This window comes from Gobio gobio (genome assembly GCF_949357685.1).
Source record: "Gobio gobio genome assembly, chromosome: 3".
NCBI classification, from domain to species: Eukaryota; Metazoa; Chordata; class Actinopteri; order Cypriniformes; family Gobionidae; genus Gobio; species Gobio gobio.
The window spans coordinates 12,370,349-12,396,679 of record NC_137099.1 but is presented as its reverse complement, the minus strand read 5'-3'; the positions used below and the strand labels follow the sequence as shown (position 1 = coordinate 12,396,679).

Below are 26,331 nucleotides of genomic sequence, written 5' to 3'. Positions count from 1 at the left end.
TATTAAGTTGTACATTACATGTTTTTGTCTCTTGTTAGTGGAGGTTAAGAAAATCCCTCCTCCAGTATCTCCAAAGCCAAGTCCGCCTCCTACACTGCCCAAGCCGGTAAAAATCAAGCCAATCCATGCCACTGGAACTCCCGGCTCTCCTCAGGCAGATGTTCTCAGCCCATCCAGTGCCTCCTTCAGCCCTTTTTCAATTGAACAACTGGAACATCCACCACAGACTTTGAGTCCGGTCACCCCAAAACCAATGGAGGGAAGCATGCTGTCTCCACGTCCAACAACTTCTCCAGCTCAGAGCCCACAGACACCCCAGACACCTCAAACCCCGCAAACACCCTCTACACCAGGTTCAGGTTCAGCTCCAGTGAAGCCCCCTAGGTCTTCCATGGCCGGTCTCTCAGTGGACATCCCAAGTCCTCTGGAAGTGGATCTGCCTGGAGTGGATATGCAAAAGAGGCTGAGAGAAGTAGAGAAACAGAGAGAGGAAGAGGAAGATGAAGTGTGGAAGCAAGAAAGAGTAGAGGAAGTTGGAATTGCTAGAATGGAAAGGACAGGTCTGATCCAGGTTGATCCAACATTTCAAGGTGAACAAGGCCTGATCTCAGGTTCCTCAGCAGGGAGTCATTTCAAAGAGACAGGGGAGGGAGCAGAACCGGTGGTAATGAGAAGAAAGAAGGTAGGCGTAGCCAGACAGACTCAAGTAGAGGGTGAATCACAAGATGGAGATGGAAAAACAGAAGTGGAAAGCCAAGGGTTATTGATAGTTGCTGAAACAGGAGGCTCTGCTTCAGGGAACATGGTGCAACTCAGACTGGAAGAGACCAGTGCATCCCTGGCTGCTGCTCTGGAAGTAGTGGAGGAGAAGATTAAGAAGGATGACAGGTATATAAGTAGATTTTTTTAGACACTAAAAACAATTGTTCTTTCTCCTTGGCACTAAGAAGTCTCTTCATTGCATGATGATGATGTTACTTGTTGTAACTCTACCATTCTTTTTCTTCTACTTTCTCTTTATTTTCCTCTTCAGTTCCAATGTGGACAACAAGAGCACAGTTAACATTCTCGATGACATTGGCAGCATGTTTGATGACCTTGCGGACCAGTTGGAGGCCATGTTAGATTAAAAGTGAAATAAGATTCCATTCAAAGTGTGAAACACTCAAGCTTCTTGAAATTTCTCAGTGTGGACCACTGAAACCAACTTGGATGCCTCAGCAGGATTGGAGTCTTGATAGGGCAAATTAAGCTCTTCCGTTCTAACGTGTGTAAAAGTCAAACTACAATTGAGCATCTCTGAGAAAAGCCTAAGATCTAAATTTTGACTAATATAATTCTTAATCCCTCTTCATTCTCCACCAGCCTTTCGTCTTAAGTACATCTCCTGACCTGCAAATACGGCCTGTTGTCATGCTGCTTCCAGAGATAAGCACAATTAGGGACTATGTGACAAGCTTTCTAACTATCATTGAGCAGAGAAATGCTAATATGTGTGAGCGTGTGTATATGTTAGTACAATAAGTGGGGTGAGAGTTGAATATCGATGAATATTTGTTTTAATGGCAGTGCTAAAAGCAGTAAAGGTACATCATATTCTCTTTGATTATGTAAGGAAGCTGTAATGTTCTTTTCCAAATCTCTGCTGAGAGCTTGTCCACAAGTAAAGGGGAGCTTTGAATTTCACCTTGTGGTCTTCAGCTGGACAAGTTACTGAAAAACACTCGGTTTGGACTAAATAAATATGAAGAGCACAGCCCCATTTATGACCCTGAAATCGATGAATCTGAATTTCTTGGACTATTTCTTTAATCCCTTGAAGTATAATGAAGAAAAGCTTTGGACTTAAAGAGGTATATTGTAATCTTTATGTATGTTATTATTGTTGTTGCTGTTGTTGTTGTTGTTGTTGTTGTCAGTGTGTGTGAATGTTTGACTGTGTAGTGTAGTTTTTGCATTGACAAATCCCACCCTGCCCAAGGTGTAATACATAGATATAGACAGAATACAGAATAAGATGCTGGAAAGAGTAGTGTATATATGACATATAGGTTATAGTTATCATTGATAGTCTAGAGTATGGAATGCATCAATATGGAATGCTACAGACACCTGCTCATTCCTAATGTGCTCTAATAAGTGTTTATGTGTGTTTGTTTGTGTGTTTGGAGGGGAGGTCTGTTTGAGAGGAAGAGAATTATGAAGTGTGTGTTTATAGTTCTAGGAAAGAGACAGTATGTTTGTCTTCTCTTACAAAAATGTACCATGTTTTTGAACATGGTACCAAGGTATTTTTGAAGTATCTTGGATGTATTGTATATTCTACAGTACATGGGTATGGTAATCATACAGTACCATGGTACATCAAGTACTGTTGTATTATCATCTGATACCACAGTACCACCACGGTACTTTTTTGTAAGGGCTGAGTGTGTTGTTCTCTTGGACAGTGCAATTATTCCTATTTTGTCATGCAAACAAAAATGACTTGCTGACAGAAGTTGCATATTACATACAAGCGGCTAAAATTAGATCATTTAATACTGTCATTGCAAGATGTATAAGACTACAGAGCAATATTTTTTATCCATGCACCATGTTATTAATTTAGCTTTATAAGTGATACTTTAAAACCAGCCATCTGGGATACAACAGAACTGAGCATTTTCCGACAATCATGACAATGTTGTCCTTGATTATGACCCTGCAATGTCAATGGAATAGATGTTGGAGTATAAAATCTTTTACAGTGTAAAACTGTGTAATAATCAGTTGTTATTTTGTGTAAACCTTCAGATGGCTAATGTGTTTGTCTGACCCTGGTGAAAAAATCATCAAAGACCTCTTCCATGTAAAAAGCATTGAGAATATGTGGAATTAATATAAATAAATTGTTATGAATATAACCATAGTGGCATCTGAGAGTTTTGTCAATCAATTTTATAATTGGCCATATATCACATTATATTTTGGTTTGTACTTTTAAAGGTGCTCTATGTAAATTGTTTTGAGTAAAAGAACCAAAAAACACTAGGCCAGTGTTATTTATTTTGTTCAGTTGAGTACTTACAATATCCCAAATGTTTCCAACTATTTGTAAACCGTGAGAAATTGCTATTTTAACCAAGGAACCGGAACATGTGAGGGAGTGGCCTGTCGATTGCATCACATTTGTGTTACCCTCGGTTTCTGGTTTTATTCTGCAGAAACGCTTTACTCTTACTGCAGTGTGAACAAGTGTCATAGCAACCGCCGAGCGAACGCTCAGAGTAACGTCATAACATAATTTAACACACTCAGATGTATCTAATATGATAAACAGAACTGTGTTACCTCATACTCGTAACCGGAAAACCGGAAGTGGCGCCGGCGACTGTGTCATAATAAAAGTCCCACCGGAGACTGTGTCATAATAAAAGTCCCACCGCTCTTCTCATTAACAATCGCTCCAGCGGCCTTGCTCAGCCCCACAACACTCGGTCCTGCTCTGCTTCATACTACAGTAACGTTAATAATCGCATCCATGAACATGATTTCTGCCTGAGTCCTATCCTGATTCTTTTCCACTGGCAGTGAGGAGAAGACCACATTTCCCAAGATTCTGCGCTCAAACGGGGCGTCATCAAACTACACCTTTGTTTTGAACAGGTGACCTCTAGTGGACGGAAAAGTTACATAGTGCACCTTTAACTGAGGTGGCTTAGAATATGCATAATAATTATGCAATTGTCTTCCAAAAATAACATCCAAAATTTTCTAATAAAAATACCGGGATTTTCGGAAGCCCTTGTCTTGTTTTCTAGAGATTTTAAATAAAAAAAAAAAGAATTTAAATTTAAAATATACACACTGCACTACTGTTGCTATAGCAACGAACAACTTTCACGTGCATCTGGACGAATAAACCATGCAATCTTATATGTTGTGGATATTTCAGCAAAATATTTACTTCACTTAATTAACATTTTATTTGTGTAATTAACATGTTTAAATTATCAACAGAGCATTAGCTCAAGCGCAGGCGGAGTGCTTTCAGAAAGATGGCAGGTTATTCTGTAACTATTCTAAAAATCTTTTAGAGCTGCTTGGATTCAACCCCCTTTATTTTCCTCATTCGTTTGAAATAAAATAAAATTACATAATTGTTATTTTTATTCGTCATGTAGGATAGGCTGTGAGCATGTGACTGCTATCATGTGCGTTACCTACACTGGCTTCCTCCTAGCCATGCTCTTCTATTAAAAGGGGTGCTCCAGATTATCAAAAAACAAGTTTTATCCAGTTGATATAGGCTAAATACAATCTTGGGATGCTGTTTGAGAAGAGTGTTTATAGGCTGTGTGTGTGGTTTCCTACAAAGACATGTAGAAAGTAAAATAAGTTACACACTATCACTGAATTAAATTATAGGCAGCTAGACATCTTTACATATAGGCTATAAATCATATTTCTTATCAATAAGTTATACTGTGACACAGTGAGGTAAACAATATTAGATTGATGATTAAAATGGCGTCTTAAAGATGCACAATAAGGTGCAAACAGAATACAGTGACATCAAATTTAGTTTTAATAAGCAATACATTTGGTATCAAACCGAACGCTATTGCGGTAATGAAACTGTGATCATGCATCATGCATGAGTCATGCATCTAGCAGTTAGAACTTAACGATAACATACAACACTTTCAAGCGAAATAATCATATTCAATCATTTAACATTAGTTAAGTTAATTACTTAATGCACACAATACTGCACAAATGATAGCGATCACGAAAGGTTTTCACTCTCTCTGTCCCAAACACGTTCAATTTGGACCAATATGAACTATCTAACACAGTAAAGTGGATAGGTTATATGCCGCACCCCGTCAGTTATACACTGAACAAAATTATAAACGCAACACTTTTGTTTTTGCCCCCATTTTTCATGAGCTGAGCTCAAAGATCTAAGACTTTTTCTATGTACACAAAAGGCCTATTTCTCTCAGATATTGTTCACAAATATGTCTAAATCTGTGTTAGTGAGCACTTCTCCTTTGCCGAGATAACCAGTCAGTATCTGGTGTGACCACCATTTGCCTCACGCAGTGCAACACATCTCCTTCGCATAGAGTTGATCAGGTTGTTGATTGTGGCCTGTGGAATGTTGGTCCACTCCTTTTCAATGGATGTGCGAAGTTGCTGGATATTGGCAGGAACTGGAACACGCTGTCATATACGCCGATCCAGAGCATCCCAAACATGCTCAATGGGTGACATGTCCAGTGAGTATACTGGCCATGCAAGAACTGGGATGTTTTCAGCTTCCAGGAATTGTGTACAGAACCTTGCAACATGGGGCCGTGCATTATCAAGCTGCAACTTGAGGGGATGGTCATGGATGAAGGGCACAAAAATGGGCCTCAGGATGTCGTCATGGTATCTCTGTGCATTCAAAATGCCATCAATAAAATGCTCCTGTGTTCGTTCGTCCATAACATACGCCTGCCCGTACTATAACCCCACCGTCACCATGGGCCACTCGATCCACAACGTTGACATCAGAAAACCGCTCACCCAGACAATGCCATACACAGTGTCTGCCATCTGCCCTGTACAGTGAAAACCGGGATTCATCAGTGAAGAGAACACCTCTCCAAAGTCCCAGACGCCATTGAATGTGAGCATTTGCCCACTCAAGTTGGTTACGATGACAAACTGCTGTCAGGTCAAGACCCCGATGAGGACGACGAGCATGCAGATGAGCTTTCCTGAGACGGTTTCTGACAGTTTGTGCAGAAATTCTTTGGTTATGCAAACTGAAACTGGTCTCAGACGATCTTGGAGGTGAAGATGCTGGATGTGGAGATCCTGGGCTGGTGGGGTTACACATGGTCTGCGGTTATGAGTCTGGTTGGATGTACTGCCAAATTCCCTGAAACACCTTTGGAGACGGCTTATGGTAGAGAAATGAACATTCAATTCACAGGCAACAGCAAACATCCTGCAGTCAGCATGTCATTTGCATGCTCCCTCAAAACTTGCAACATCTGTGGCATTGCGCTGTGTGATAAAACTGCACATTTTAGAGTTGCCTTTTATTGTGGCCAGCCTAAGGCACACCTGTGTAATAATCATGCTGTCTAATCAGCATCTTGATTTGCCACACCTGTGAGGTGGATGGATTATCTCGCCAAAGGAGAAGCGCTCACTAAAACAGATTTAGACAGATTTGTGAACAATATTTGAGAGAAATAGGCCTTTTGTGTACATAGAACAAGTCTTACATCTTTGAGTTCAGCCAGGGGCGTAAATCACGGGGGGGACGGGGGGGACAGGACCCCCCCAATCTGAGGGCTGTCCCCCCCCTAAAAACCATGCTGAGTATTGTAAATAATATAATGATATATACTTAAAATACATGTGTAAGTAGTAAAACAATACAAAAGCAAACAGGACAAAAAAATGCGTTTAAGTTTAGAAAAATGTTGAGTTCCCCCCTCCCCCCTTGCCCCACAGTGGTTTGATCCACCGCGCACCTCAACTAACTTAACGTTACCCATAGAACGTAAAAAAAACTACAACACAAGTTTGGGGAGACAAGCCCAAGTTCAGACAGCAGTTATGAAACTTCAGTAAGCTGTCAATACTATTTTATTCACTTTAAACATCAGATGAACTCTTTCGGACTCTTTTCTCTTTAATACAGATTAGGCAAAACATAGCGTCACTTGCCCACCGCGGCACCGCCCCGGGCCACCGTCGTTTTCATTTTTATAGTAATAAAATAATTTTGTTTAGTTAGAGAACAGACACAACAATTAAACACTGAATGTGTCTGCTCAATACAGCACGAGCCGAACGAGAGTCAGATTTCATTAATCACCAGAGCAAACAGCTGACAGACAAGATGATCGCGGAACATTTGGTTTCAAAGCGACATGTAAAAGTGCCTATTTAAGGGAGTGTGTCATTGTACTGTTTTCTTGCTGTGTTTTTCATTAAGAATAATAGGCTAATGAACCCATAATTCAAGCAACCCGAACCCGCCCTCGAATTGGCTCTAATTCTAAAGTATATGTGGACGGCCGCTCCGCCAGATCTGTGTTGGGCTTGCTGGAGTTGAATATCTAAAGATCTGAATATCATAGTATAAAATACTATGTGTAGGATACGAGATAATTTAATAATTATAATATGACTGCGTGGGGAACCTTACTCATATTTAAACAACTATCGCTTTGTGTTGTTGGTCAGATAAAATGACAGAGAAAAGAAAAACGGACATTAGATCATTTTTCAGTGCACCAAAACGCCAAATAAGCACAAAATGTTTTTTTTTTATTTTTTTTTTTATATTATTATATTTTTTTTTGTGGTACACATATCCTTACAAGTACGATTTTGGCTGTATTATTTGTGTCCCCTTCAAAAATTGCTCTTGAGAAATTTCATGTTTATCGTCCCCCCCAACTGTTAGATGAAATTTACGCCCCTGAGTTCAGCTCATGAAAAATGGGGGAAAAAACAAAAGTGTTGCTTTTATAATATTGTCCAGTGTATTTGGTTCTATTCTGCCACCTGTTGGCGCAGTTGTGTAACTTACAGAAGATTAAACAAGAAAGAAAAAAATAATAATAAGCCATGGCCTCTTATAGGGCTTCCATAGGAATTAGTTTCACTTTTAGATGTTTTACTCTTGCCTGAAACCTTAGACTCTGTGGATCCATATACCACAAAAAAGTGGCTGCAGTGTGCTATTTCTGTTTAACAAATTAAAATTCTTTGGTCAGGTTTTTTTGCATGCATAATAATGCTAACATTTCTTTACTGTATAATAACCTAGATGTTTTATCAATGTATAACTTTCTGGATGGTTTTAAAAGAAATGGACTTACATTCTCCCTTTAACCTACTGTCAGGCACATTACAGCCACTGTGTTGTACATTTTTGGACTACTATCCTATAGGGATTGGAATTACTGTTAAAGTTAAAATATACTTTTCTTTAATATGGTCACCTCTACAGCTGTACAATTTGGAAAGTTCGCTTTTAGATCATCATTGAAAGAACTGAATGTGGTGATCTGAACTGTAATGAGGTTATTTTCCTGGGGAGCGTTGTGGGCACCAATATCTGAGCCGCCAATACTCACTCTCACTTTCCCCCTTAGCGAGTGTTTTGGAATGACATCAAAAAACATGACTTGTGAAGTAGCCAATGTTATCATCGAATCACCTACAAACCTACAGGAGCCTCATAGATGTTGATAAGATCTGAAAATGTTTACCCAAACTGGTTCCCACCAGTGATGCGCGGGTTGATCCAAAATGAGCGGGTGCCCGCGGCCACCCGCGGTTACGAGTCATCCAAAAATATTTTTAATGATATTCGGGTCACGGTCGGTCGGATCGTCAATAAATCCTTATTTACCTTTTGAATGTTGAGCGTTATTAACTTTTGAATAAATGCTGACGCGGGACAAAATGCCCGATTTCCCAAAACGTTGAACTGAGCAATGCCATTGTACCATTTTAATAGGCTACTTTTAAACGCATTTAAAGTCAGTTTTATGTATTTTCTGAGAGGGGGCGGGATTTTTGTTGGGAAAGTCGGGGGAGAGACGCACACTTCGATTAGACTGGATAAACACATGCAGCATCTTAATTGTTAAGAAAATTAAACGAAATAAATGAATAAATCAAGCCTGTATTACATAACACTAGGCTATATCATACAGCATTCAGAAAAATAACAGTTTGCGCTCCTAAGTGCTTTCACACTTTTCCAAATGTTTTCCAAATGTGGGCTGATGAATTCTTCAAGCCGGGTCGAAACATAAACATCGCGTTCATCAATAATATGCATCTGGAGCTGAAATGGAAAATGATGGGCCGCCTCAAGAACTTCCTGCTCTCGCTGCTGCACCTCTGAGCGCACCACGCCAGGGCCTTTAACATTTTCTCAATGGCCCAATGAGCTACGATGAGCATTTACTACTTTTAAAAAATGCGGGTCAGGAAGCGGGTCGGGTACAATATTTTCTTCTTTTTTTTTGCGGTCCGAGTTGCGGGCGGGTTAGTTGAAAACGTCGGTCGGGTGCGGGTTGTTTATACATTGACCCGCGCATCACTGGTTCCCACACCCTACAATATGGCAACATTTTCCCTACTATTACAAAGTATATTTAACTTAGATCAATAACATTATCACTAACATTATATTAGCATTTGATTTGTTGTGCATTTGTGCATCCTGCACAGAGAGTGCATGCAGAGATAAAGCAAAGTTCCAAATTTAATGTTATGACAAAAATATGTGATATTATAACAATAATATTTTGTTGTATATTAATCTTACAATATAATGTTAAGGCCCAGATACTCAAGTTCTTTTCATTCATCTCTCAGGGTAAAATTATTTTCAAAATACCCCATTTTTGACACTGAACACACACACACACACACACACACACACACACACACACACACACACACACACACACACACACACACACACACACACACACACACACACACACACACACACACACACACACACACACACACACACACACACACACACACACACACACACACACACACACACACACACACACACACACACACACACACACACACACACACACACACACACACACACACACACACACACTTCTCAAACATTATTTTCAAACAAATAAACAAAACATTGTTGTCTGCACTGATGTATTGTAGCCACTAGATGGCAGTGGAGCCACTAGATGGCAGTGGAAGAGAGGGAGTGGTAAAGTAAAGGAAGAGTCTGTGCTTGCTTCTCTATTTTATTACAAAACGTAGGCTACGAACATCACAAACATTTTGAATTTAGCAATCCTTCTTGGGTGCCCTGTAAATTGGACATACGTTTATGCATGTACTTAGGCAACACATAGTTTGTTGTGTTGTGTTGTGTTGTGTTTAAAAGTGAAAATGAAAGTTTATAGACCTGAAGGTATAAATACGCCCTCTAATGATTAGGCTATACATAGATGCAGAAGAACACATTCAGAGCAGTTCTCTAGTTGAATTTACATAATTTTGGTGCTTTATCATACAGGGGAAACAGGAAAATACAAATGGGAGGATCACAATCAACAGCAGATTTTGTTGCTTAATTAATTAAATATAGGCTATGTTATCATTAGCTTAAATCTTAAAACACTCCCATTCAGGCTGAGCAGGATAACATGGCACCTCTACTTCCTATATAATACACATTTTACAGATTATGGAAGTACTGAGAATACTTCAATCCCTTTTATAATTGTCTTCCAGACTTGTAATCTTTATTCGCCTTTTTCCTAACGAGCCTGCGTTTATGGGTGGTACTTGGTTTGGGACTCTTCCACTCAAAAATACTAAAACACATCATCCTTATCTATCAGTTTGACTTAATCAAAGTCAGTCTTTCACTGAATGAGCTGTAAAATGACAAATATAGAATATGGGCGTAGGAAAAAGGTGGAGAGAATAATTGTGCGTATTGTGCTGACCGCATTAACCAAATGTGACATTAACTAGTGGTTAAGTTTCTGCATCTCTCTACAATGTTCCCACATTCACACGTCTAGCACAATTCTGTGGTCTAGTTTTATATTTTTATCTTTATTTACCCAAAAGGAATGGGAGTGAAATCAATGTGATAACATGCCCCAGATGCTTGAAATGTTATCTGATCTAATAAAATATATACAGGACCAACTAAAATATTTTGTTAATAAAATACAATATTAAAGATTAAAATAATGTGGGCAAACAGATGAAGAAACACGTTCAGACATTTAAAAAAACACAGAGCTGAACACACCCCGTCCCCTCCTTCCACACACACATCTCACAGAACAGGAGGCAAATAGACTATAGCCTACTTACAATTTCTTGATATAATATTTTCTGAACACTGAACGTTGACTCCCAGTCTTTATTCACCTGTTTGTCATTATTTCGTAATAAGAATCATAAAAGTTTTATATGTGAACTGTACTGTTATATCAGAATAGCATAGTTACAACACGCCCCACTTGCACAACTGGCATTTAAACCTGGCTAGTGTTTTCTGTAAGTTAGCTAAGCTTTAAAAAAAAAAAAAAAAAAGATTAGAGATTAGAATAATAACAGATTTGTCTACTTTGAAATAAACACTAAAAAGTGAGATAAAAGAAATTAACTTCAGTCAGAAATGTTTTTTTGCTATGGGTAAATAAATGTTCAGCAATATGTCCAAATATTTATATAGTTCTCTATATAGTGTTGATATGACAACTTGTGAATGCAGTTGTTATGTTAGTGTGTGTGGAAACTTTTAAAGCATGTGTGCTACAACTTGCCCTGCATTTTTGTGCCATGCTCTCCCCTATTTAATAGTATTTCTCAATAAGTAAGGCTATACGCAAGAACAGACTTCATCAATTAAATCTCATTCTTTTCACAGAATTTGACAAACCATGGAGGAAAACTCCCTGGGGGTAAGTGAAAAAATATATCGACATTAAAGGTAAAATTATAAATGTTTATACACATAAAATTGTGTAGTTTTCTGGATTGGACAGATCTTAAGAAAACAAAATATTCAAAACACCTGAGCAGTGCCACAGACTGATCGACTCCATGTCACGCCGCATTGCTGCAGTAATTCAGGCAAAAGGAGCCCCAACTAAGTATTGAGTGCTGTCCATGCTCATACTTTTCAGGTTCATACTTTTCAGTTGGCCAAGATTTCTTAAAAATCCTTTCTTTGTATTGGTCTTAAGTAATATTCAAATTTTCTGAGATACTGAATTTGGGATTTTCCTTAGTTGTCTGTTATAATCATCAAAATTAAAGAAATAAACATTTAAAATAATCAGTCTGTGTGTAATGAATGAATATAATATACAAGTTTCACTTTTTGAATGGAATTAGTGAAATAAATTATATTATATGACCAGCACCTGTATTTATATATATATATATATATATATATATATATATATATATATATATATATATATATATATATATATATATATATATATATATATATATATATATATATATATATATATAGTAATTTAATTTAAAATATAATTCACTCAATCGTTTGAAACACATATGCATCTGCGTGAGAGAGAGAGAGAGAGAGAGAGAGAGAGAGAGAGAGAGAGAGAGAGAGAGAGATCATATTGAGTTTCACCCTTATGATATGCTATGTTAAAACATATTTTTGTCTCTTTTACTTACTTAGGTTCATCCCCCGATCACTTACTTGTGGCACTGGTGTGGACCCTCTGTTTATATACAACTCTGTTGGAATGCGGAAGCCGTCACATTGTCTGCACATCCGCTACCCCTCAACCTCCAATTTAACATGACCTCAGCACTAAATTAATCATATCCAATTTGGACATACAAAGGGCAACGTCGGTATTTCCCCTGCGGAGGGCTGATCAATTCCAGATGGTCAAAAGACAATGGACAACACATCTCATAACAATAACCCATTCATAACCCATAACTCAAGGTCAAAGGTTGACGCCTAGGGGTGGGGCCCAGGGTCAGAGGTCAAAAACTTCAAAGACAAAGGTCAAGGGGTCACCATCAATCATTATTTTTGACATTCGGTGTAGAATAATAACTACTAACGGTTTTCTTCAAGTGCATTTTGCGCATGCGTATACCGTTTTTCGGACGTAGGACTTGTTCAGCCAACATGGATTTTTCACTTCGACTTCATAGATTGACTAAGCACAATTAAATATGTTCGGTGAATAAACAATTTTAATTTTGAGTGAAGACCTTAAGCTATGATTAGTACAATGCATCTTTTTGCATGGCGATAATTATTTGGAAGTCATTTATTGGGCCAATATGTAATGATCAATTTGCACAATTTTCCCCCCAATTTTTTTTTTTTACAGTGTATTGAGTTTATGAATGCAATGTCTCATAATCAGAGGTGTTCAGATTAGCCAGAGTTTTGTTCAGAGCGCGCGCCGTTCTCACTCGCTGAAATCTGCACTCAAAGCGGAGATAAACGTGCAATGTATGCAGGAGATTCACTCATCATACAGCGGTTGACTGTTTTTGTTCTATTTCGGCAGTGAAAATGGTTTCAAACAAACACAGCAGAACCACAGCGCATCTGATATGACTGGCATAACGCTGGCGAATTTAGGGACAATCTCTAAAGTTACATACAACATTGGTAACGTTATACGCGTTTCTAACTTCAATAGCATTTGAAGAGAATGATATTTAATAAAATAAACTGTCAAATCATATGGAAATATGGATATGCATTATTTCACTAGAATACTGTTTGGGCTCTTACACAAAATATGCTAGATTAAAATGCATCATTGCTGAACACTGATGAGAATATTGCTTGAGAATATATTTACAGAGATAATATTAGAGATTATATTTACGACAAATTGTTATTATTTATGCGTTATGCGTTGCTATTGACGACGGCCATTATAAGGAAGGAAATCCCACAGAATGGAATCTATCTTAAAAAAGTGCATAGAGCTGCTTGATTTATTTGTTGTCTGTTGATTTTCAAATATAAAACTTGTTGAAAGGTTTTAAGTGTGTGCATCTGTTCTTTTTGTACACTTTCATCTCATTTGAACAAAACCGTGATACTATTGATAACCGTGATAATTTGGGTCACTATAATCGTGATGTTAAATTTCCATACCGTTTCATCCCTAGTGTGAACTGACATTAGGCTATATTGTAGATTTACCGCTGTGTTGGGTTTTGGCGTTGGCCCAGTACTATTGTCAGGGTTCTGTCACTTCGGTCTAGTTCACTCTTGGTTTGTGACAGAGCCCTGACACTCCTGTATTGTTTGTCTTGTCTTGTGTGAGCGCGCAGCTTTGAGCATGCTCAAGCTGCGTGCTCTTCTGTCCTTGTGTTTTGTGCGGGGCGTGGTGTTCGGATCCCAGCACTTCGGTTAAGTTTGGGTTTCAGTTTTGTGTTGGGATTCGGACATTCATGCTCCGCGTGTTTGTTTTGTCTCGAGCGCACAGAATGAGCATTCGCTTGTTCTCGTGCGCTCTGTCTTGTCATGTGAGCGTGTGCTCTTCTGTCTGTGTTCTGTGTAGCACACGGTTCATGTTTACATCGGCCGTGTGCTTTCATGCAATGTTTTGTCTTATGTTGTGTAGCACGTGGTTGGTGTTTTTCACTGGCTACGTGCTACATCATGTTTTGTGTGAACATGCAGCTGATGAGTTCTCATTAGGTGTGTTCGACATCGGCTGCGGCTGGATGCCACTGATCGGCGAGAGTAGCCGCGTGCAGTCGGACACTTTCTGCTTCCCGTAGTGATGCTGCATTTACGTCAGTCATGGCAGATCACGTGGCGTTTGCTTGCTTTATCGCAGACGAGCTGGAAGCGATAGAAATTCCATTCTTTTTGCATGAAATTGAGCCCAATGAGCAACAAAGGTGAGTACAGGTTCAATGTAATAAGTAGACCTATTATTATTTTTTATAAACTATACGTATAAGAATTTAATTTTAAAATTACTGCCTAGAATAAGAATACTGTAGGCCTATTGCAAACCAAATTAAGTGATTGAATTTTTTCTAGTCTTAACTCTTTACAATCAATGTATGTAATAGGTGGCTCTGTGATCAATACATAACTACTATTGCTAGCCTATTGGTTTAAATATAGATAATTATTCATTCTGTTTACACAAAGAAATAATGGACTTTTATTCCTATTTCAACACTCCTGTATACCCTACTTATTTGATTAAAAGCCCAGTTCAACATAAAACATTGAACATTACATTTTAACTACCTGTGTCTTCCGTTACATGTATATAGTGAGCACAGTTTTCTTTCTGTTATATACAGAATGGTTCCAAAAATTGTGAATTTTGTGGAGGATGTTGTCCCTCTCTACAGTCCCGCAGAATTTAGAGGGCATTTCAGGCTTTCCAAAGAACAAGTGGAGGTGGGTACAATATAAAATTAATTTAACTATTACAAGTGTTAGCATGTTGCCTTGATAACCTATTTTCTACTTGTACAGGATGTCATTACCACCCTTGGTCCTGTTTATATGAATTTACAACAGACCAAACTGCCACTCACAAACAGTGTTCTTGCCTGCCTTTGGACATTGGCCAATCAAGAGTCATATCGTGGGGTGGCAGATAGATTCAATATCTCAAAATCCACTCTTGCCAAGCATCTCCATGAGTTTTGTTCTTATGTTAATACATACATGGCCCACTACATTTCCTGGCCAAGAGGCCAAAGGCTGGAGATGTCAAAGTTAGGGTTTGACGCAGAAGGTTTCCCCAACACTGTATGTGCAGTGGATGGGTGTCACATTGCTATACTGAGACCCCATTGTGATAATCCCATAGCATACATGAATAGGAAACAGTTTTATTCTGTAAATTTAACTGGGTTTTGTGACAGTCAGCGGCGCTTCTGTCACATCAGTGTGGGTCACCCTGGGAGTTGGCATGATGCCAGGGCATTTCGCTTCACAGAGGTTGGTCGTGTTCTCGATGAAGATCCTCATTCCCTTGTTCCACAGGGAATGTACATAATTGGGGATTCTGCCTACCCCCTGTTGCCTCAACTTATGAAGCCTTATAGAGACAATGGCCACTTGTCTGCTAGGCAAAGATACTTTAACAGAAAGCTCAATGCTGCCCGTGTGGTCATTGAGCATGCATTTGGCATTCTAAAATCGAAGTTTAGAAGGCTCCAATGCATGCATATGAGAAGCATTTCAAATATCAGTTCAGCAGTCTCAGCATGCTGCATTTTGCATAATCTTTGTTTAGAGCCCAGTGACCAAGTTGTTGTGGTAGATGATGGTGTTGATGATGAACCACACCCCCAGCAGCAACCCCACAACACTAATGCATCTCATTATAGAGACCAGATTTGTGGCCAGATCTAACTTGTATGTATATACATTTAACATACAAAAACTGAAAAGAAATGAGTGTTTATCTGGACTAAAACTTTTGTTCTTACGTCAGTAATTTTTTATTTAATTTTTTTTATTTGGCAAATTACACTCTTCCTGTGAATTATATATATTGTTTTTGACCAAATATGTTTTTGTTAATTAAATAAGAATGTTCTTTGAGATTTGGTGACTTCTCTTTCACTGGCTGAACACACAGCAAATTGGATTCAAGTCTAAGTTGGTGGTGGTAAAAAACAAACAAAACATTTCATATGGAGATTGATTGACGTTATGTGATATAGATTTTTTTTTAATATATAGATAAATGGGTTAGTAAGAGAAGGAGTTGGGTGTATGGTGTTAAATGAAAGGAAATGGTGTTCTAAACATGCAGACAGGTCAATACTGAACATAGTTTCAGTACATAACTCATGTGGCATAATCAGATTTCTTAAACTGGACATTTTTTACACCTCTGCGGTAGACTAACACTTGTATCAGATTGTGTATAATTTCATCCAAGTCTTTTTGGATGCCTGTATCTCCCTGCACTTTAAACGGAGTTCCCATTTTCATTCATAACTTTAGCTTTGAAATACAATAGATTGAATGTTACCAACATGCAGTCGTTTCAGTGCAATTATCTTGTAAAAGTACTTTTCACTTCGTAACTTGGCAGTTATAAATGCCGTTTAACATGCGCAAAGTGTGTAACAGATAAATGGCAGGATTTGTGTTGAAATGTATATTAAATGAACTCTTAATACTTAAATGTGAAATAAATACTTGATTGAATTAGTTTATAATTAGAAATGGTGTAACTTGGCGGAGCGTAAAAAAAAAAAAATCTGTCAAGTAAAACATTTGAAGTTCAGGGAAAGGTGTCAATCAAAAGAGAAGGCGTTTACAGCTTTAAATGATCATTTTATTGAGTTTCGTGTTGGTTTTGTAGAAGCTGTATAATTTCATCTTGTCTTTTTCCCATTTTTTTCAGCTCCTCCACAATTGTTCCCAAGCTGCTCAACATCTTTTTTTCAAAAGATCGTCTACGCCGCTCCTTTAGTCGCCTCCATCTCTCCAGGTCTGGCCTCACCAGGGACTCAAGCACAGCAGTCCTTCTTTCTGCATGTGCTTCATAAGACTCCAGAAAGTGAGATGGTTGTGGACGCCTCTGCCTGCTGGTGAGGTTTGCATTTTGCATGGCAGAGGTTCCAGGTTGTTCGTCCATGACAGCACCTGTTGGCTGGTCTTGAGGAGGAGTTGGGAGCCTGTTTTGGGATGCCTCTTCCAAACCAAGAGGAGTCGAGAATATCGTGCCAGGTGGTGCAGTACCAATCCCAGATGACCCAAATAACTCATCCATTAGCTGTGGGGAGGAAAAATGGCATGTCAAATATACAATGAAAAAAAAAGACAAATATTTCAGTCTTGTAAGACATGACAATGTTATTTTAGATACTTGTAAATAAGTAATAATGCATTTAACTTACTGTATAGTACTCCCAGGTGTGCTTCCCCTCACCAGTTGCACGCCGTCGGTCCTTTATGCGCTTATAAGTTGTTAACATGTTTGCTAGTTTTTTTCTAATTCTCTCACTTGATAAGTTGTACCCCTTTTGTGAGAACGCCGTTTGTACCTTCTTATAGAAAGCCATTTTGTTCCTAAAGTAGAGCTGCTGATGAGTTTTTGTTAGGTCCAGTAGGAATAAGGTCATTTTATGTGTTATTTCTGTAAAATGGAGGGGGTGGGGAGATAAATTATAACCACACACAAATTTTTTTTAACTTAAACCATAGCATTGACATTTATCTTTCTTGCAGTGTTTGATGCAATACCTTGTGATTCATGCCTCTCTGACTGAATGGAGGGGGGTGAAGTTTGAATAGCTTCTGAAGGGTTTCCACACATTGCACCAGGTTGCAGCGTGGCAGACGGTAGGTCCTTGACAGTGGGGGTAAGTGGAACAGGGGGCCTAGTGGTAGTGATGGGGCACTGGCTGGTTGATGGTGGTGGTACAGGGGGCCTAGTGGTAGTGATGGGGCACTGGCTGGTTGATGGTGGTGGTACAGGGGGCCTAGTGGTAGTGATGGGGCACTGGCTGGTTGATGGTGGTGGTACAGGGGGCCTAGTGGTAGTGATGGGGCACTGGCTGGTTGACGGTGGTGGTACAGGGGGCCTAGTGGTAGTGATGGGGCACTGGCTGGTTGATGGTGGCTGTGGATTCACAAAACTGAGGTTTAGGGGTTCAGGGGACCTACTGGAGGTAGTGGGACACAGAGTAGGAGGTTGGGGGAGCATTGCAGGGCAAGCTGGGCCACTGATTAGAGCTGTTTGGAGAGAAGGCTGTAGATGTGGTCATGATCACTTAAGAAATATTGTACGTGCTTATTCATTGAGTCTGTGTACCTTGTTTTGTTTCAACAGCTGATACCTTCTCCATGACAGAGGAAAGGAACTTTTGATCTGGAGAAATAAATCAATAAAACATTTGCACAAAATCATGTGACTTGTAATTACGCCACAGTTCTGAGGTTTACTTACCATTCTTCATTCTTTCAGCGATGTCCTTGGAAACTGTTAGTGTAACAACATTACCTTTGCTGTCTGCCACATTAATTATTACATTGTCCATTTTGTTGTGTGTTACACAGGGTAATGCAGGTTCTTTATATATCCAAAGGAACCATGGGATGGACCATAGCCAACACCTGTTCCATTCATTATTACTAATAGTTACCAACAAATGCAATTACCCTTTTAAGTCAACTTTCAGTATTTGTTCAACTTTCAATTAGCAGTGATTGCAGTGGTGTTTTTATGATTTAGTGATTAAGTAGCTTTATGTTTTAAGAAACTATTAATAGGTATGTATAAGTGGTGTGTTTTGAAAGGGTGTCAAGAGAGAAACAAGCTATAATAAACTGAGAACATATTGGATGTGATGAATTGCTTTTTCCTTCCAGTCAGCTAAGCTCTTTTTAAAGTGTTTAAGACAAAACACCATACATTTTCATATACAGAGAACTGCAATTTTTATGGATTTTTTTATTTTGATTTACACCAACCATAAGTGCACAATTTTGTCCTGTTGTTAAGTTAAAAATGCACCCTAAGTTCTTAGCAGTTTGTTAACTACATGCAAATGAATTATTATGAACACAGCAAAAGAAACTAGATAATATAAAGAGAAGAAACCATATGAACAAATGGAGGACCATAATGTATTATGCATTATTTGTATTGGAGCATATACAATTATGACCACATTATATGTTTTTAAGATTGACTTATTCTTTAAAAAAAATGTCATTTGAATAGGTTATGCAGCTGAAAACTGTAAAAGGTCCGTATAAAAAAGAAAGTCAGAATAAACCTACACACAACAAAACTAAACGATATGAATCAAATAAAGTAGCCTACAGTAAAAAACAAACAAATAAAAAACATCTGTAATAAACATGATTTATAAGATGAAGACGACGTGAAGAGTGAAATTCGGTTTTGGATGTTCGTATATTACAATTAGTGGAACTGAAGGTGTCCGAATAAACTTGAAACACACGTCATCGGTGTCGTCAGTGAGTCTGCCCAATCGTGGAACAGCTGTGTCGTCATCAGAGCCCCTGCAGCCTCGAGCAGCTGCTTTGGAGAAACTGCACCGGCTGTGTTAGCCGGCTGCTCTCGAATCACTCTCGCGGCACTTTGTTATGGCGGGCGGGAAGGTCCAAAATTAAGACTACTGATTTGTCTTGGGAAATCACTATGCTATAGTGATTTGCTACTGACTTACCCACTGATAAGCCAGCGGTGGATCTGTATAAGCACTTATCTCACATGGCAGACGACTCACTTTCCTCACACAGCGACTGACTCTCCTCACGCAGCGGGCGACTCACTTTCCTCACCAAGCGACTGACTCTCCTCACGCAGCGGGCGACTCACTTTCCTCACCAAGCGACTGACTCTCCTCACGCAGCGGGCGACTCACTTTCCTCACCAAGCGACTGACTCTCCTCACGCGGCGGGCGACTCACTTTCCTCACCAAGCGACTGACTCTCCTCACGCAGCGGGCGACTCACTTTCCTCACCAAGCGACTGACTCTCCTCACGCAGCGGGCGACTCACTTTCCTCACCAAGCGACTGACTCTCCTCACGCAGCGGGCGACTCACTTTCCTCACACAGCGGCTCACTTTCCTTTCCTCACTCTTGTAGGCCTACAATATTATAATAAAATGTATACCCTTTTCAAACACTGTAATGGTGCAATTAGAAATATACATTCATTAAAGTTTATGAAAAGACATGTTACCTCTCAAACATTCATTCTTATTTTTGTAAGTTTGTTTTTTTACAATCTAATAAAAGTTAATCAGAAAAATAGCTGCTTAATTTCTGAATATTGCTTGATCAAGTAGGCTATTGATCTGAACAGTGTTTATAACAAAGTAAAAAATAAAATTAAAAAAAACATGACACTTAGCTACTAATAAAAATAATTGTAGGATATAGGGCCCACAATTTTGAAAAAATGATGAGGAAATATGGCGCCTTGAAATTATCTGCAGCTTGTCAATAAAAAAACGTCTGTCAAACGAAGGAAGGCCGTTGGAGTTTCCAATACTGAATATCTGAATAAATAAAATGAATGCCATAAAATCACGATTTCATGCAGGATCTTGCTACTCTACAAGTGAAAATCAAAAACAATGCCCTTTGTTAAAATAATTGTATAAATAGCCTATATGTATTAATAGGCCTATGTACTATAATTTTATCTCAGACCAATCCAAATAATAAATAAAGTTGGTTTACTTTAAACCATAAAGCTCTAAACGAATTCTAAAATCGTTAAGACGGCATCAGTTAAGCTAGACTATTTAAAGAAGTTAAATATAGGTTACACAAATAAGTTAAGGTTACAGCTGCATCTGTCTCTAAGAATTTTTTTTTTTAGTATAGTGTTTGATGTTTTTGATAGATTTGATGTTATTGAAGGCTGAAACCAGAATTAATAACTTTGTTTGAATTATCTGAATGCATGCGTTCTCGGCCACGACACACGACTGGCTTGACTGCATGTTAAGGCATTTGTTAAAGATTGTTGTTATTTGACCGAACATTTTACTGTAGCCTACTTTTTATGGATTCTAAAATGTTACATACAGGACAAATGTATGGAGGACCAGCGTACCATGCACTTAAAATAAAATTAAGAATTAATATATCGATTTAATCATTTTTAAAAAATAAAAACTTATATAAATAAATCACTTTTAAATGGACAAATCAATAGTCATATTTAAAGTTGTTTATTTAATTTGTGTTTTTAAATGTAGTTTAATAAAACAATACATTTACAAAAACATTTTAAATGTAGGCTATAAATAAATAGACACATTTAAAACTGTTTATTTAATTAATGTTTTAAAACATATATTAATAAAACAATAAAAAGAGCATTAATATATCGTTTAAATGCACATTTTAAATCGCTTAAAAAAAACCATTTGGAAAAAGCTTTTGTCTCTCTATTTCCCAAGTGTTTTGCCAAACACTTTTCTTTTATTGGTCACACATGAACTGACATTTACCAAAAATGTGAGAATGGGTTGTGTTTTATGTCATATTTAATTGTATTACAATGATAATCATATATATATGCACACTTGTTGTCTGACACACATATTAATATGTTTAATAGGCTATACATATTATATAATAGCCTATGTATAATATACATACATAAAATAAATATTTTTTAATTTATATCTCGTTTTGTTATAAATATAGAAATTCAGTGAAGATAATCAATGTAGGCCCTACGCGTTGCCTGAACCACAGTGGCTATGAATATGTAAACAAATAGCCTAATAATGAAAATATACATAGCGTGCCAATATAAATAGTGACTAACACGAGCCATTAACCAGTAGTTACTTCACTGACCTGACCTGCAAAAATCCTGATTTATAAAAAGGTAACATGATCTCTGATCTGACAAAAATCACCACACCCTACATAGCAGCTAAGAACCACTATCCACTTAATTGGCAAGTTTTCTTAAAATATTAGCCATGTCAGCCATAGGAGGCTACTTGCATAATGTTTTATGCACAATAACAATAGACATAGATATACATAGATGACATGAAAGATGACGGCCTACATTTATTAAATTTATAAATGTAAAAAATGCCATGAAAATCAATTAGGCTACAGAACACTGACTGGAATATTGGTTCAGATTCAGAACAAATTACATTTGTGTCACAAAAATGATAAAGTTTACTGAATGTAGTTTGTTATTGCACCATCACAGTGTTTGAAAAGGGTATACATTTTATTATAATATTGTAGGCCTACAAGAGTGAGGAAAGGAAAGTGAGTCGCCCGCTGCGTGAGGAGAGTCAGTCGCTTGGTGAGGAAAGTGAGTCGCCCGCTGCGTGAGGAGAGTCAGTCGCCCGCTGCGTGAGGGGAGTCAGTCGCCCGCTGCGTGAGGAGAGTCAGTCGCTTGGTGAGGAAAGTGAGTCGCCCGCCGCGTGAGGAGAGTCAGTCGCTTGGTGAGGAAAGTGAGTCGCCCGCTGCGTGAGGAGAGTCAGTCGCTTGGTGAGGAAAGTGAGTCGCCCGCTGCGTGAGGAGAGTCAGTCGCTTGGTGAGGAAAGTGAGTCGCCCGCTGCGTGAGGAGAGTCAGTCGCCCGCTGCGTGAGGGGAGTCAGTCGCCCGCTGCGTGAGGAGAGTCAGTCGCTTGGTGAGGAAAGTGAGTCGCCCGCTGCGTGAGGAGAGTCAGTCGCTTGGTGAGGAAAGTGAGTCGCCCGCTGCGTGAGGAGAGTCAGTCGCCCGCTGCGTGAGGAGAGTCAGTCGCTTGGTGAGGAAAGTGAGTCGCCCGCCGCGTGAGGAGAGTCAGTCGCTTGGTGAGGAAAGTGAGTCGCCCGCTGCGTGAGGAGAGTCAGTCGCTTGGTGAGGAAAGTGAGTCGCCCGCTGCGTGAGGAGAGTCAGTCGCTGTGTGAGGAAAGTGAGTCGTCTGCCATGTGAGATAAGTGCTTATACAGATCCACCGCTGGCTTATCAGTGGGTAAGTCAGTAGCAAATCACTATAGCATAGTGATTTCCCAAGACAAATCAGTAGTCTTAATTTTGGACCTTCCCGCCCGCCATACCTTTGTTGACATACGTCACTGTCACATGGCGTCGGCGCTGCCTCAAGTCGGACAAAATTTCTAACCAGCATGCACTGCTTCAAGTCAGCCGCCATCGCTGGGTGAAGTCGAACAAGCCTAACAGCTGCATGTTCATGTCATGTTTGGTGTGAGCACATGTCTTGTCAAGTGTTTCTTTGTGCCATGTGCTCGTGTCTATTGTCTGACCCCGCCCACCTTGTTTCCTGATTATTGGTTAATTTGCCCCACCTGTCTCCCTCGTTACCCTCTTTTGTTTGTTCCCTATTTAATCTCCTTGTGTTTGCTGTCCAGTGCGGAATCGTCTTTACCTCAAGTCAAGTCAAGTCAAGTCAAGTCAAGTCAAGTCAAGTCAAGTCAAGTCAAGTCAAGTCAAGTCCACTCCACCCCCTCGGGGTAGTTTTTGTTTTGTCTTGCTTTTTTGTTATTATCATTAAAAGCCCATTATCCTCTGCATCCTTGAGTCCTCGCTCCTTTCCCCACAACAACCCTGACAACTATGTGGAAGAAGTACGATCATTTAACAATATTACCTTTTGGTGAACCTTTGATAACTCTTTAAACAACCATTGCTTTGTGTTGTTGGCCAGCTAAAATGACATAGAATTGAAAAACAGACTTAAAGGGTTATGCTGGGTACACACCAAAAGATTTTTTACATCTTATAAGATTTTCAAAATGTGATAGACCACACACATGAGGACAAATAATCCTAGATTTAACAGTTTTGCTCCTATAGCAACCCAGTATCACGCCAAGGCGTGTAATACACACGCTGGTCCTCTAGAGGATGCGTGTCAATGTCACGCTTTGCCTCCTCTAGGCGTGAAAATGACACGCATTTATAGAGGTACCTGAAGAAGAATATGACAACCGGAAATAGAAAGACGCAGGGATTTTTGAAGATATATCGCTCGTCTTTGGTCTTCTTTGGTCCGTGGGCCAGTTGTTGGCATCGAGGAAATTACTGCCCCCTGCTGGTACTCTACCTCTATAAATGCGTGTCATTTTCACGCCTAGAGGAGGCAAAGCGTGACATTGACACGCATCCTCTAGAGGACCAGCGTGTGTATTACACGCCTTTGCGTGATACTGGGTTGCCTATAGTGTGTGGTGTGCCATGATGTGACAAAGACAGCACACCACACACGAACAGATTTTCAACCAGAGTCCCGACTGTAAACACAGGAAACACGGGACAAATATCAATTTCGATCTTGATTCAATATCAATTCATATAGCCTATGTACATATAAGGAAAGTTTGCCTTTTTAGCACTATTTTAAACTTTTCTTGGGTAAATTATATTTGCTTGCATTCATTAATATTCACTTGTGTGTGCTTATATAAGTATCATTAAAAAAATTAGGATGTAAATTGTTAACGTTTTAAAATTTCACATTTAAAGAAATCTAGTGTTTGATCATAAATATGTATTTAAATGCAAAACCTAAAAGTAAGTAAGCAGTTATGATCTGCAATACTTTGAGCAACCAGACTAGATACATGTAAATGTATTAAAGAGCCATTCATCCACATGGTGGGTAATGACATTACAAATAAAAATGATTTTTCCAGCCACAAAATGACTCAAATTTTCTTCTTTGCATTGGAATTCTTTATTTTAACCTTAATTACTACACTAATTGTAATATAAATAATACAAAAAAAAATATTTTAAGTGGTCATTAATTGACCATAATTATTGCACAAATAGTAGGCCTATTTAGTACCAATAGCTTTTGTGGACCTATTGAGCACTCTGTGAACCACGTACATGAGCGCACACGCCGCCGGGAGATGAGAGCATGTCGCAACTCTGTTTTTCCATGCCTCTGGCTTTAACTTTTATGCCACATTAGCGCCAAAACGCTATATTTATTGTTTGAATTTCGTATTCAATTTTAAAAGCTTAGACTTTCAAGTTTCATATCAAAAGCAGGGTTGAGAGAAAGAGAGAGAGACGCATGAGTGACAGAGAGATGGAGAGAGAGAGCATGGAAAGGAAATGAATACGCTGCATGTTTTAAATAGCGTTAAAAAGTTAATGAATAACAACGCGCAATATGTGGCGGCCGGTTGATTCAGTGTGGGAAACACTGATGTTAGAGTGAGCTAGAGGTGAGTAATGGTAAAAAAAAAAAATCACTCTGCTGTTTCTTTATAATTGTTGTCCTCAGGTGTCTCTTGGAAAATAGCTACAGTATTATTCTCTTTGAAATTGCCTTATTAAATAAACTTTAAATAATTTTTTTTATAGTCTGAGTTATAGTCAGTTCATGAGCATTTCATCTCTCAGCGTTCTTTCGGATTGAATATTATTTCGTTTCACGTGAGTGTGCGCGCGTTTGTCCTCGGGGTTCCCCCCACACATCAGGATTTCTGATCGTAAATATTCAACATGTTGAATATTTACGATTTGCGATCGGCACGGCTCCGACGTTCTTCCGAGCAGGTTCGGACACTCTTAACACACTTCACATCACAGGAAAATCTGATAAGATAATCTTTTAGAACCATCAAGATAATCGGGACATAGCTAGGATTGTCGGAAGGGGGGAAATCGGCCCAAAATCAGCCCGATTATCTTTTGGTGTGTACCCAGCATTAGTTCACCCAAAAATGAAAATTCTGTCATTTACTCACCCTCAAGTTGTTCCAAACCTGTATACATTTCTTTGTTCTGCTGAACACAAAGGAAGATATTTGGAAGAATGTTTGTAACCAAGCAGATAGAGCAACCATTGACTACCATAGTAGGGAAAAATACTATGGTAGTCAATGTTTGCTCTATCTGCTTTGTTAATTTTTAACAAAAATAATTTTTCAGTGCACCAAAACACCACACGTACTTACAAGAACAATTTTGACTGTATTATTTGTATACCCTTCAAAAATTGCCTTTGATTGACTCTACCCCCTCCCCACCCCCTCAACTGTTAGATGAAATTTATGCCCATGATCAATGTTTCCGTTTCAATTGTGTTTTTAAGAGGCTTTTCAATAATTATGGCCAATACGGCCCTTCATAACAAACTGCCATAAATATGCTCAATTTTGTTGAGGGAAAAAAAACCTTGTTATAGAATCTTTACATTGCATCTGCATTTGCTGTACTAAAGCATGTGCAATAATGCTTAGCCTAGTAATGTAGTTTCAGTTTGTGTGTGTGTGTGTGTGTGTGTGTGTGGACTGGT

At 38.8% G+C, this 26,331-nt stretch overlaps 2 protein-coding genes and 1 long non-coding RNA gene across 5 annotated transcripts in view; 2 read left to right on the top strand and 1 right to left on the bottom strand.

Moving 5' to 3' along the window:
* Positions 1 to 2,916, top strand: part of LOC307123470 (caskin-1) — an 81,765-nt gene extending 78,849 nt beyond the window's left edge. For all 3 annotated transcript variants that reach the window (XM_079812004.1, XM_079812003.1, XM_079812005.1), the window contains 2 exons: positions 39 to 888; positions 1,034 to 2,916. In XM_079812004.1, coding sequence (XP_079668130.1) covers positions 39 to 888; positions 1,034 to 1,130 — 947 coding nt within the window. In that variant the 3' untranslated portion in view covers positions 1,131 to 2,916. The remainder of the gene's footprint in view (positions 1 to 38; positions 889 to 1,033) is intronic.
* A 7,080-nt stretch (positions 2,917 to 9,996) lies between these two features.
* LOC307123630 lies at positions 9,997 to 13,589 on the bottom strand. Its single transcript, XR_013816180.1, has 3 exons — positions 12,244 to 13,589; positions 11,454 to 11,575; positions 9,997 to 10,227 (listed from the first exon to the last, which is right to left on the bottom strand). It is a non-coding gene; the product is annotated as an uncharacterized lncRNA (long non-coding RNA).
* Positions 13,590 to 14,359: 770 nt separating this feature from the next.
* LOC307123440 (uncharacterized protein) lies at positions 14,360 to 15,943 on the top strand (the record flags this gene model as incomplete). The annotated part of the gene is made up of 3 exons (XM_079811974.1): positions 14,360 to 14,460; positions 14,878 to 14,977; positions 15,056 to 15,943. The coding sequence occupies 3 exons, from the start codon at positions 14,360 to 14,362 to the stop codon at positions 15,941 to 15,943; spliced, it is 1,089 nt and encodes a 362-aa protein (XP_079668100.1).
* Between the last annotated feature and the right edge of the window lie 10,388 nt (positions 15,944 to 26,331).